The sequence below is a fragment of the Helianthus annuus genome, chromosome 10 (assembly GCF_002127325.2).
Source record: "Helianthus annuus cultivar XRQ/B chromosome 10, HanXRQr2.0-SUNRISE, whole genome shotgun sequence".
NCBI lineage: Eukaryota > Viridiplantae > Streptophyta > Magnoliopsida > Asterales > Asteraceae > Helianthus > Helianthus annuus.
Window position 1 is genome coordinate 31,146,038 of NC_035442.2, and position 13,299 is coordinate 31,159,336.

The window sequence follows — 13,299 nt, forward strand, 5'->3', positions numbered from 1 at the left end:
GGACCTTACCTTATCACCTACAACTACACAAAATGATTATAATATTTTTAAACTAACATGTTGATTTTTTGTTTAATGAAGTTCAAACATTTTACCTTTACGACGCTTATCATAATCAAAATCAGCTTGTGTCCTACTCTTAGGGTGTACGGGGCACCCTTCAGTGACACCATATCCCGATCGGCAAAGCACCGCCAACACCTCGGGGACCAAGAGAGAAGGAGGGAAGCCGGTGGCGGCTCACCGAAGAGAGAGGGAGGAGAGAGAGAGGGAGTGACCAATCACAGCTTTTCTTTTTTTTTTCTTTTTTTTTTTAAAAAAAAAAAAACCCAATTCACCTAAGAGGGGAGTGGCGCCATCAAATTGGGGTGTTAGGGGAGTTTAAGAGGGGAGTTGATGTGGCACACGGGGATTGGTTTGGCGTAAGAGAGGGGACTCACCTATTAGGTGAGCACCCCCTTCACCCTTAGTTGATGGCGAACCTAACACAATTACTTCAACAACAATACACATAAGATGAACTTATTAGATACCAAATATAATAACAGTTAGTAGATGTTAATGACGCCAAAAATACATTTGGCCCTCATAACACACAACCCCTACTCATAATTCACAACTACAAATTATAAAGTCGGCGTGTCGGCGGGAATAGGCCTGCCCCTTTATTGGGCTAAATGGGCGGCAAAGGAATAGTGTCAGGCAGCTGCCTGGCACTCCCTTATTGGCCTAACAAATTTACGATTTTATCCCGTTTTAAAATTACGATTTTGCCATCAGTGCAAAATTATGTTTTTGCCCCCACTTAAAAATAAATTTACGCATTCGCTCCCAGCTAAATATTTCAATTTTGCCCCCGGTTAAAAATTACGATTTTGCCCCGTTTCAATTTACAGTTTTGCCATTAGTTTTTTTCCCTTAAAATTACGATTTTCCTATCAGTTCAAAATTATGTTTTTACCCCCACTTAAAAATAAATTTACGTTTTTGCTTCCAACTAAAAATTCCAATTTTACCCTCAGTTCAAAATTACGATTTTGCCCCGTATAAATTTATAATTTTGCCATTAGTTTTTTTTTTCTTCTCACAACCAAGTTACGATTTTGCCCTCAAGTTAAATTTACATTTTGCCCATCGTTTTTGTTTGTTTTCCTGGTGAAATTACAATTTTGCTCCCAGTGTAAAATTACAGTCGTGCTGGCAGCTTCCTGGCACTCCACCGTTGGTCCATTTAATTTACGATTTATCCCCGAATTAAAATTATGATTTCACCCTCAATTAAAAATTACGTTTTCCCCATCGTTTTAGTTTTTTTAGCAAAACTATAAAGGTTTTTTGTTTTAATTGGTTTACTCGATTTGTTTTTTGTTTCGTGTCAATGAGCCGCCTAACATTGGCTCATTAGTCCTGAAAAATTACAGTTTTGCCCCAAGCCCAAAATTAAGGTCTTATCATCGTTTTTGTTTTTTTTCTAGCAAAATTATAGTAGTCTTTTTTAATTGATTGAGAATTATTCGACCATCGCCCCGCAACGCAGGCGGGGCATCAACTAGTTTAGTAAACTTAGTAGATTTCTTAAAATCACAATCAGTTTGATGTTAACAATACTCAAGTTATAAATAAATGGATCATCTAAATTGTGTTATTAACATTAAATGATATCACAAAATAATAGTTAGACTAAAGGGAGTGGGGCAACCTTTTGAGTGGGCGTCTTGCGACACGTGGCGCCACGTCATATTAGAGGATTTTGAGCAAAAAAGGGGTAGTGGGGCAACTTTGCTGGGTAGGGCGTCTTGCGACACGTGGCACCCATTTAATTTTGATTTTTTTTTATGTTAAAAATATAAAGTGTTATATTCTTTTATAAAATTATTGATACTCATTAAATAAAATAACCAACATACAACTTATTCATTAAAAAACATACAACAATACACATCTACTACTCATCGTCACTAACGTACTCGTTTAGGTCGAGGTCGACTACATTGTTATTATCTTCATCCTCGTAATCTCCTTCATCCTCGTGAACGAGTTCCGCCTCGTATCCTGGTTGTTTTTGTCCCATAGGTGATCGATCAAGTCATACATAAGCTTGTTGTGTGTCTCTCTATTCTTTATATCCATTATGTTCTCGATTCGTGTCTCCAATGATACTTCTTGTGTCCAATACTCCGGGAACAATGAAGAGTCATTCTCATTGTAATCTTGGCAAATGGCTTTGTCTTCGTCTTCCAATATCATGTTATGCAAAATAATGCATGTGTAAGTGACGTCATGCATTTTTTCCTTTGTCCAGTATCTTGCTGGATAATTGATGACGTGCCATCGCTTTCGAAGAACTCCAAACGCTCGCTCGATATCTTTTCTTGCTGATTCTTGTTTTCTCTTGAAATATTTTCTTTTAAGATCAATAGGATCGGTGAACGTCTTTACGAACGTTGCGTACTCCGGATAGATACCGTCAATTAAATAATATCCGCGTTTGTAGTAATTATCGCTCGCATAAAACGCTGAACTTGGTGCCAACCCGTTTATAATCTCTTCGAGAACCGGCGAAGACTCAAACACGTTGATGTCGTTGTGAGAACCTTGTTGACCAAAATATGCATTCCATATCCAAAGATCATAAGATGCAACCGCCTGCAATATTAACGACGGTTTGCGAATGTCGCCTCTAGTATGTGTACCACGCCAAGCGGTAGGGCATTGTTCCCACTTCCAGTGCATGCAGTCGATGCTACCGATCATACCGGGGAAACCGTGAACATGCTCATGCACTTCGTACATCCTTTGGAGATCACTCCAAGTCGGACGTCGTAAATAAGCCGACCCATACAACTCAATCACACCTATATAAATTTAATTTAAATATGTATACGAACATTGACAGTAACATATAAAAAAAATTGACGCTAAAGTTAAATATATAAAAAATTTGAAAACAAAATTTACTAAATATACCTTTACAAAAGTGTGTGAGTGTGTCTCGCGCGGTCTTGGCAGACATTCTCAGGTACTCGTCAAATGAATCAACGCTTGTGCCATATGCAAGTTGTCGGATGGCCTCAGTACACTTTTGTAATGGAGTAAAGCCAAGATACCCACGAGCGTCATACTTTTGTTTGAAATAATCATAATCTTCCTCCATGTCGTTTGTAATACGGGTAAATAGACGTTTACTCATGCGAAAGCGACGTCTAAGTATCTTCGCGTCATATACGGGCTCCTACCCGAAATAGTCTTGCATCAGCCGTTGTTGTCCTGCGGCACGATCCCACATAATATGAGTTCTTTTTCTAATCAGTTGGTCATCCGTTTCATTGTCCTCGCTAGCAACGTGAACCATTAAATTGATCGTTGTCATTACCGCCTCGTTGATGGCTTCTTCAAACTCATAAGAACTAGATGAAGTTGTATCGTCGTCGGACGAGGATGACGAAGGGACGTTGAACTCCATTTGTGGTTCCAAAAAAACAAAATGGTTATGTTGAAAGAATGTATTTGGTGTTGTATATTTTTAGAGTGTGTTGTGTTGTATGGTGGATGTATATATATATATATATATAGTTCAACATAGTAATTTGGTTAAAAAAAAAAACAAAAGTTAGTCAACATATCCGTTAGAGAGTGTAAAATAACGGCTAGTTTTTTTGAAGTGTGTGGAAAGTAGGCGACATTATAATTAACATCAAAGCCATTTATAAACCCCATGCAATGCATAATACCAAATAACCAAAAGCAACTCGCATTACAAAATCACATACAACTATTAACACATTTCAATTAGCACATTGGAAATATGATAAACATGACATTGAAAAAAAACATAACGACACATAAAAAAAAATAGAAAATCTTCTTAAAAAAGAGAGCACACAATAATATAACGCAACCAATTTTCTTGGTGCTATGATCTTGTTGTTGGTCCTTCGGTTTATTTTTTATTTTCTTAGACCGTGGGTATGGTGGGGCGTGGGTTAAGGACATGGTGCGACGCGTGGAGTATGGGGCACTCAAGACCAAAAGCCAATTTCAAAGGGGTATGGTGGGGCGTGGCTGGGGTGGCGTGGCCAAGCCACATCATAATGAGGTTCCGCCATGGCTAGTGCTCTTGGCCAATAAGGTTCCGCCATGTCATGTGGGTAGCCCCGCCCAACGCCCGGGCTGAATCCCACGCCAAACGAGCCACGCTGAAACCCACGCCCACCCGGGATGGTGACTTGGGCGTTTGTACCCAACCCACGCCCCAACCCCCGCCCCATACCCCATAGTCTTACGTTCTTAAATTTAGGTACGTGTCAGTATAAAATCGCGTTACGATTTAAACAGTATAAAATCATGTTTTGATTTAAATGGTATAAAATCACGTTTCGACATAAATTTTTTCATAAACGACTTGGGTCAAATATAATACGTTTTCTAAAAACTTTATAAATGTCATTTTCATCCCCTTGAGTTTCTAATGTTTTAGGTTTACCTTGGTATTTTCATTCTTTAACTTAAAAAAAAAACATTTTTTTCTCATGTGCTTATTTTCATGTATGTGTCAGTATAAATTATCGTTTCGTCATAGTTTTTTCGGAAACGAGTCGAGTCAAATATAATACGTTCATGCTTATTTTTATGTACGTTTTCAGTTGGTAGACATTTTGGCGTAAATTAAAAAAAAATTCTCACGTGCTTATTTTTGTGTACATGTCAGTATAAATTCACATTTCAACGTTTTTTTAGGAAACAAGGCAAATCAAATATAATACGTTTTCATGCAATCACAAAGGTAAGAGTTATGTAGTGGTTAGGTGAAACCTCACTACACAAACCAACCTAGGTTTGATTCTGTTTCTTTTGTATGGTATATAGACGATTTACTTTACTTTTATCCAATCGCAATGTCGATAGCTGACTTAGACTTCACACGTCGAAATACGGGTATCATTTGATTAACGCATTATGTAATATGCTACAACTATTATTCATCCATCCATCTGAAATTTACATCGAGATAGTTGGTAAACGGGCAACAAGCTGCGCCGCTACCCCTTTTTGAATAACAAAACTAAGCCTTTTAAAAACTACGTCCATAGATCTCGGAGTCATAACATTACTATGCATGACCCTTTGAACTCGACTAAGTAGGTCCACAGCCTCTGGCGCCAGAAAACCAAAAGTATCAAAAGCAAATGGGATAAACACGTGCTGGTTGTCAAGACACGCTTTCTCATGCTTGATCACTTTACCCGAAGCAACCTTTAAAGCAGCCTGACCCACTGTGAAAGCACTACTACCTAATCCCACAAGCGTGGAGACCCCTGTTAGATCCACACATGCGTGTTTTCCTCCTACTCATCCAAAGACAAGAATGTCGGCTGGTCGAAGGGTAGATCTCCCTTCCAACGGGTCTGTTAAGAAATTAACGGGTGCCTCTTTCTTAGCAGAAATACCAGCGCACCTGAATATGTCAAAAAGGACATCCCTAACCAAATCATGTCGGTATTTGAACCCTGGGAGCTCTCTACAATGAACTGCATGCTCACCAAAAGAATCCAAACACGCCTTATGACAAACTGGGCATACCTCGTCAACTGGGAATAAAGGAATCATGAGGCGATACTTAAGGATAGTACCGTACTCCACCGGCGACATATGTTGGCCTAACCCATCTATAGGTATAGCAAGAAGAAAATCTTGTGCATGTGGTGCTCGGAGACACTAAAAAACGTCTTCTTGTCTAACGGTCAAGTCAAACTGCACTTCGATTTCGTGGACAATTTTACTAAAAAAAGCACTCGCCAATGCATGTTGGGCTTTAGGGGGGGCGGTGTCCTTATTAGTGAAACCGCCGAAGTCAAAGCTTGGAATCGTATCACGAAGACAAGCCAAAGCACAAACATAATCAGAATCCATACCGCATATGCCACTGTCTCTTAAGACGTGGTCCTGTAGCACCCACGATTGGGCCCTTGAGGCCACAAAAGCGTAGGATGAAGCCTCTATAGCCTTATTGGATTAATTCATCCGATGTTTGCAACGGACCCGCAACGCATCGTCTGCAGGTCATATTACTAGTTGTTAAACAAAAGGATTTGGAACGAAGATGAAGAGATAAATTGAGGGTAAGTTGCCCATTTTGCCCATTTTACCCGTTTTAATAGTATATAATCAGTATCGTGTTTACTAATTTGCAATCCCCTAATTACCAGCCTTTGATTTTAGTGTATAGATGATTAATATCATTTCTCACGATTTTTTTAGGATAACAACATTTTGTAAACTATTTAGTGAAGATTAAAAAAGTTGTTTTACTTAAATTTGAATAATAATATTAATATTATTCCATATCTAAATTACCAACTACTTTATGCATATGGAACTTGTACATATAGCTTTGGGAGTTTTTCAAAAAAAAAAAAAATAGAATTTTCCTTTTTAACTCTAAGGTTTTAATCTTTGATAATTTACCCTAAAGTTTTAATCTTTGACAATTTAATCTTAAAGTTTTAATCTCTATTTCCTTTTTAACCCTAAAGTTTTAATATTTGACAATTTAAGTTTAAAGTTCGACTTCTAATTCAAAAGTTTCTATTTTTTGCGATTTAACCACTATGATTTTTTTACTTATGTGTTTTAATCTTGGCTTTGGGGGTTTCTCAAAGAAAAAATGATTATGATATAGTTGTTGTAACCTTGGCTTTGAGTTTTTTTTTAAAAAAAATTTATTTTTGTACTTTTCACCCAAAAATATTTTATAAATTACTTTTAATCCAAAACTATTTGTTTTTTTACTTTTAACACAAAATTTTTTACCTTTTGCAATCTATCCTCACAACTTTTTTAACTTTCAACTTTGGTCCTTTATAGTTTCATTTTCCGCAAATTTTTCGCTTTATACTTCGTTCTAAATTTTATGACTTAACACATCGCAACGTGCGTCTTTGGTTTAACGTTTTTACATTTCGTTTTAAATTCTACGAGTTAACATGACGCGACGTGCGTGTGTGGGTGAACGTTTTTACATCGTCTATTTTTTCCCCGTTTGACAGTTTCAACATAACATGCGCGTCCTAAATCGACTTAGTTATAACTTAAGAATCCCCGCCGCATTGCGGCGGCTCGTAATTCTAGTTAATATTAATAATGTAAAAAACCAAATTCAAAAACTTCCAACAAACTTGAAAACGTCGTTGTCATGGTGAAGAATCAAACCGAAACAAACTTTTGCGCCATTTGAATTTCATCCCTATACCTTCCCGCGTGTGCTCTCGATCACCAAACCCTCACTACACTCATTGCTTCTTCGTAGTTGAATTTCACTCAGTTTTATGTAATTATCATCAAATTGTTGAATCATCAATCAACCAATCGGCTTCAAACAGGAGTCGCGATTTATCAGGTGAGCTCCTTCGTTCACACATCGGTTGAATTTCAATCATTCGAAGTTGATTCGTAAGTTATTATGAAATTCTTCAGTTAAACTGTATCGTATCTATGACGTCATGATTCTGGTTCTATTCGTAGCTAGTGAGTTTGTATGCACTGCGATCTGGAACCCTAATTTGTCCAGTTAGGTCATGACGTTATGATTCTGGTTCGATTCGTAGCTAATAAGCTTGTTTGCACTGCGATTATGAACCCTAGTATGTTCAATTTGGTCATGATGTCTTGCTAATTCACATTTTGTTTCATACAGTCATATGTGGGAGTAGAATTCGCTAGATGTGACAGTTTTACTTGTTAGTTGTTTTTTTTGTCTTCGATTTGAGTTGTTGTTTACTAGTAGCTTGATGGTTTTTTGTGACCTAGGTACCTGTTTGTTCGAGATCTGGAATAATTGACGTGAAGTAAGGACGATGGAGATGGGACGACGACGTTTAGATGATGTAAGCATCTGTTTCTCGTTATTTTGATCTCAAATTAGGGTTTTCTTATGGATTCTGTTCATCTGTTAACATCAGTTTAGGGAAAATTTGTTTAATCATTTTCCAAATCAGGCATTGAATGTCATACTTGTATATTATCCTCTTTTGCTTTTTTCTCATATTATTTCATTTTGTATGTATGTGTTTTACTAATTTACTGAAAACAAATTGTTTATGTGATTATGGTTAAATTAATAGATCTAAAATTTGTGTTATAGGACCGTGTGAGTGGGAATAGGAGTTTAGGTAGCAGTTATTATCCATGCAGTCAAACGAGGAAGACATCGATAGGAGTCATGGTTGATTCTTCTTCCAAAATGAAGAGTCAAAACGGGAAAGGCGCTGAGGCTGATTTGCAAACTTCACAAAATGTAAGCACGGCGAAAGTTTTTGTTACAGAAAGTCAGCGAAAACGGAATGTCATATCTCCAGATTTGGGAACACAAAACAAGGCTCCTCGTCAGGAATCGTCTCAGCAGGTTCATTCAAAAACTTCATATCCAAATGTATCATATGCAGAAGAAACGGGTCATCAAAAGAAGGTCTCAAGTTTACCTTCCACTACGAATGCAACCGTGCGAGCAAATGGTAGTAAGACAGCTGGTGAAAACCGTGGAATGGAGCCTGGTTCGTATTTTGCAAACCAGATGTTGAATCTGCAAGCTATGAATGCGACTGAGATGAAATCAAAGAATAGCACCTACCAAAAGGAGAAAGAGTCTTCATATGCAACTCCACAGAAAGAACTTGAGCCACAGAAAGGAATTACAGAGCAGGGAACAAGTGAAAGAGGAAACAGTGGGCCAGTAACGTTAAGAATGAAAGTCCAGGAGTTACTTGAAACCGTTTATTCACCTAATAAGAAACAACCCAACTCTGAGACCTTTGGAATGGATGCAAATATTTCAAAGCCAAAGTCCACATCAAATGGAAATGATAGTTTGCACACAAGAAAAACAAACTCTGGGACTTTTGAAATGCGTGCAAATAGTTCGAAGCCAAAGTCCACAACCAATGGAAATGGTAGTTTGCACACAAGAAAAACCAACTCTGAGACTTTTGAAATGGGTGCAAATAATTCAAAGCCGAAGTCCACAACCAATGGAAATGGTAGTTTGCAGACAAGAACCTCCAACTCTGGAAGTCTGGATAAAAGCAGGAGACCGTTGACTCGATCTTTGACCGGAAAGAAACCTCAAGCTCAAAAGTCTACACCAAAAAAACAAAGTCCGTTATTTCAATCTAAACAAGCTCAGTTTGAGGAGAACGCATTCTCTTTTGTGGATACTTGGTCAAAGAGAGTCAGCACAGATGTTAATAATGGTTTTAAAAGTTTTAAGAGAAAGGAAAGAGATATATTTGGAACCAGAGTTCAAGATACTGATGGGAAGAAAACAAAAGCCGCTGGTGTAAACGTATCATTGTTTGAAAACAGAACACGAGATAGTGAGAAAGGTAACGCAGATACTGAAATGAATGAGAAAAAGCACCAACAATTTGGAGGTAATAACGGGTCGGGGTTATATAACAATGTGGATGTAGATTCTTTTGCCAAAGATTCTTTAAAGGACAATGTAGAGCCAACATTTGAGTTGAAAACAGCTGTTAACTTCTCCTCCCCTATATCTTTGTTCCAAATCAACAAGGAAAACATTGATGTTGATAGCCCGATTGAGAATGTCGATAGCCCACTTGAGAATGTTGATAGCCCACTTGAGAATGTTGATACACCAATTGACAACTCCTTTAGAACAGAACGAACCCGTAGCTCAAACAGTAAAGGATTTTACACAAAGGTACACTAATCTGTATCCTACATTTCTACCACCATTTAGATCTTAATGTAGAAGATGGTATGAGATTAGTGTTTTTTTGCTATCATAATCTATATGCTCTTTATTTTTGTTATTTGTAGAATATATCCATGGATGTTCAAGACTCCCCTGTTATAAAACCAGACCGTGAAGAAAACAAGTGTTTTAGATCTCCAAGTAAAGTAGTGGAGTCTGAGAGCTCTGAATCTGAAGATGATTCACCCATCACAGGTATCATTTTTAAGGTGGTGTTTGGTTTGTTATTGGGAATGACAGTTTGACTATGGATATGGTTCGAGAAGGAATGGGTTTCTAAAGCCCACCCCCCTAAAACAAACACCATATATAGATATATAACTGTTATTCTCATTCCCCCATTCCTAAAACCACAAACCAAACACACCCTTATATTATTATGTAGTTTGTTATTAAAATGGCATCTACTTCATGCATAGCGGAAAATTTAATACTGGAAAATAAACTTATCTCAGTACTGTTAAATATGCTTTATTTTTGTAAATCTAGTGCCAGTTATATCCAAGAAATTTGAAGGTAATAAATGGTGTATATCACCATGTCAAGATGAGGATTCTGAAAGCTCTGAAGATGATTCACCCGTCAAAGGTATGATAGGTCCATTTCATTACTAAAGTCCTGTAATATGTGTGCTTGATTATCATTGTGTATTTTAGATTTTGAGTGACCTACTTCTGATGAGTGCATCTTGTTGAGATTTGAGATTAGGAGAATACGACTGAGATTTAAGTTTCCAAATCTCTGCAGTTAAATCGGTGATATATCACCGATATAATAGCGGTTATCGTTGGTGTCAAATATCGGTACCGATATTATCGGCCATATTGACTGATATCCGACCGATATATCACCTATTTTCTCGATATCGGTACCTTTCTTCTTAGTTCTACCATTCGTCCTTCTTCTGATTGCTGCTATTAGTGTTTTATGTCTTAATTGTTAATTGTTAATTGTTAGTGTTAAATGTTAGTGTTTTCAGTTTTAATGAGTTCCTACTTGCTACAATTGTTAGTGTTTTGCAAGTTGCAAATGGTTAATTTGTTAATGATAGGAGAGTATACTGAATTGTTAGTGTTAAATTGCTATATATATATAAATTCTACATGATATTAAAATTACCGATATCCCACCGCCATTACCGATATCTCAAATATTGGTCCGATATGTGATTTTTACCGCATTAACTTCTTAGGTAAAAAGCATATTTTCACTGTTAGGTTATGTATCTTTGGCTTTTCGTTGAGGTATGATCCTATTTATGCTTTCAGATCTACATTATAACGTTTGTAATTAGAGTAATTATTATTTTACAGGGAATGGAGATCGTGAAAAAATCGATGATTCCTCTGAACAGGATGGGTTTGCAGGGTAATTCATATGAGTTAGATAAATAAAGGCTATGTTTGAATGTTTCTGTTTATTTGATTGCATTATACTACTCTAATACACATTTTCTACATATGTTTTGCAGTGCTGTCAAGCTTTTTGCCATGGCCCTAGAAAGAGTTCAAAGCAAAATACATTCAGCCACGAGTAAACAATCAGCTGCAATACTGTTGTCAGTCTCCAACAACATACAGTCCCAGTTGCAAAATGCTGAATCCAAGATCCAAAATGACGTGTAGGTTCTCTTTACAGTCTTGTCATTTTGAAGATTTAATTCTTTTTTTTTTTTTTTTTTGAAGGTTCTTGTGATTCTGTTTCAGTGGAAAGCTAACAAACCTTGGTAAATCCAAAAGAATGCATCCCGAAAACCAATACCAAGGTAATAAAATGACACAACTTGATCACAATAGCTTGAGCTTTACCATCACTTTCACGAGTGATGATAAAACAGATGATATGATGTAGAGTCAATTTACTTAGACCCGATAACTTATGAATGGTTTGATTTATATGTTTTAGTTTTAAGTCAAAAGTGTAAAATAACAAAAAAATAGCTTAAAAGGTAACGGTTCAATTGTCGAAACTCGAAAGTCACATTAATGTATAAAACCTCGTACATTATTTTATTAAAAAATTTAGATTATTTTTTCATATCATAATTTGTAATTATATATGGCACACTCAGTCACTGATTACATATAAAAAAAGGCTAAAGCGTTTGGACATTTTTTTTAAGTCAACCCAGCTGCTAATGACCAGTATCAATTACTACCCATTTTGGCCTTCATTCATTTAGACTCATTTACTTATGAATGAGTTGACTTTATATTATTATTTTTACTGGGTAAACAGAAAAAGTAACATAAAAGGAAATGGGTCAAACGGGTAAAAGTCATAAAACCTTCTACATCGTTCTATTCAAAAAGTTAGATTATTACTAAATGATACAGCTTATGTAATCATATTTGACAATTAATTTATAAAAAAAGGTCAAAATTTTTTGAACGAAAGAGTTTTAGATCACCCGGCTTGTTTTCACCCGTACAAAAATGATCCATGTTGACCCGCATTCAATTACACCCATTATCCGACCCACCCATGTTCTACTTTTTAAGTTTCTTTCGGAATTAATACAGAGCAACAAGAGCAGCTGAAACACATATATGAAAAGTTCAAAGAAGAAGTGGACCAACACCTTGAAAAGTGCAAAAACACACTTGAAGGACTAGAAGCACATCAAACCCAAGTTAGCAGGATGGTAGAGAAACAAAGTATGTTCTTTTTCCTGATATTTATTATATGGCAGTTAGACTGATGAAATATAGTTGCTTAATAGTTAAACAAACATAAAGTTGAAAGGTTCACTAACTGTTCGTTCAATTCGTTTACAGCCTAGTTAAAATCATGCAAATTACTGATTTCTGGGGATTTATTATTTATGTTGATAGGGGTGTCACACAAAAAGTTTCTTATCCAAACTGAAGAATTGATAGAGGAACAGCTTAATGAAGCCCAGACAAGACTTACAGATGTTCACAGGGTAAGTTTTGGTAAATAAAAGGTTGACAAATCATATTCCTCCTACATGTATTGTGTGTTTGACCATTTGGTTTTTTTTTGTTTTGGCAGATGGCAAAGGAGAAAATGTTTAAGCTCAAATATGGCATAGCTGAGTGCCTAAAAGAAGGTTTACTCACTTGAATTACTATTATAATACTTCAAGAAAGTTCTTAATTGAACATAATCCTAGTATCCATATGTTATAGGTAGTTAGCATGTTAGATATATTACTTCTAGATTGTTCTTCATACTCTGCTTGATTTTCCATGTTTTAAAAGACTCAATTTTCTTCTTTCCGTAAGTTTACAATACACGTAGCTGAGTTTTTAGCAATGTTGGCAGTTGGAGTGGTGGATGCTAAAATTAATTTGAAAATAGACAAACCAGAATTTACTTCGTAATTTTGGAATGGGTTGACCCAATTTGTTGATTTGCTTCAACGGGTTATCTGTTGGATTGATTATTGGATCTATGAATGAAAATGAAGGCTCGATCCATTGAGTAGTCTGGCTGAAAATGTGAATGGCAGAACTCAGAAGTGACTCAAGGGAGTGGTATAAAAACTATTCAAATAGCTCGTG

The 13,299-nt window shown here is 36.4% G+C and overlaps 2 protein-coding genes across 2 annotated transcripts; one reads left to right on the plus strand and one right to left on the minus strand.

The window, feature by feature from the left end:
• Window positions 1–1,986: 1,986 nt before the first annotated feature.
• On the minus strand, window positions 1,987–3,154 carry LOC110880966 (protein ALP1-like). The gene is made up of 2 exons (XM_022129377.1): window positions 2,968–3,154; window positions 1,987–2,855 (listed from the first exon to the last, which is right to left on the minus strand). The coding sequence occupies exons 1-2, from the start codon at window positions 3,152–3,154 to the stop codon at window positions 1,987–1,989; spliced, it is 1,056 nt and encodes a 351-aa protein (XP_021985069.1).
• A 4,025-nt stretch (window positions 3,155–7,179) lies between these two features.
• Window positions 7,180–13,029, plus strand: LOC110884413 (meiosis-specific protein ASY3). Its single transcript, XM_022132126.2, has 11 exons — window positions 7,180–7,396; window positions 7,807–7,883; window positions 8,141–9,718; window positions 9,838–9,967; window positions 10,262–10,360; window positions 11,086–11,140; window positions 11,244–11,393; window positions 11,479–11,537; window positions 12,295–12,429; window positions 12,607–12,698; window positions 12,788–13,029. Exons 2-11 carry the CDS (start codon window positions 7,854–7,856, stop codon window positions 12,857–12,859), a joined length of 2,400 nt encoding a protein of 799 aa, XP_021987818.1. The 5' UTR covers window positions 7,180–7,396; window positions 7,807–7,853; the 3' UTR covers window positions 12,860–13,029.
• The last annotated feature ends 270 nt before the right edge of the window (window positions 13,030–13,299 follow it).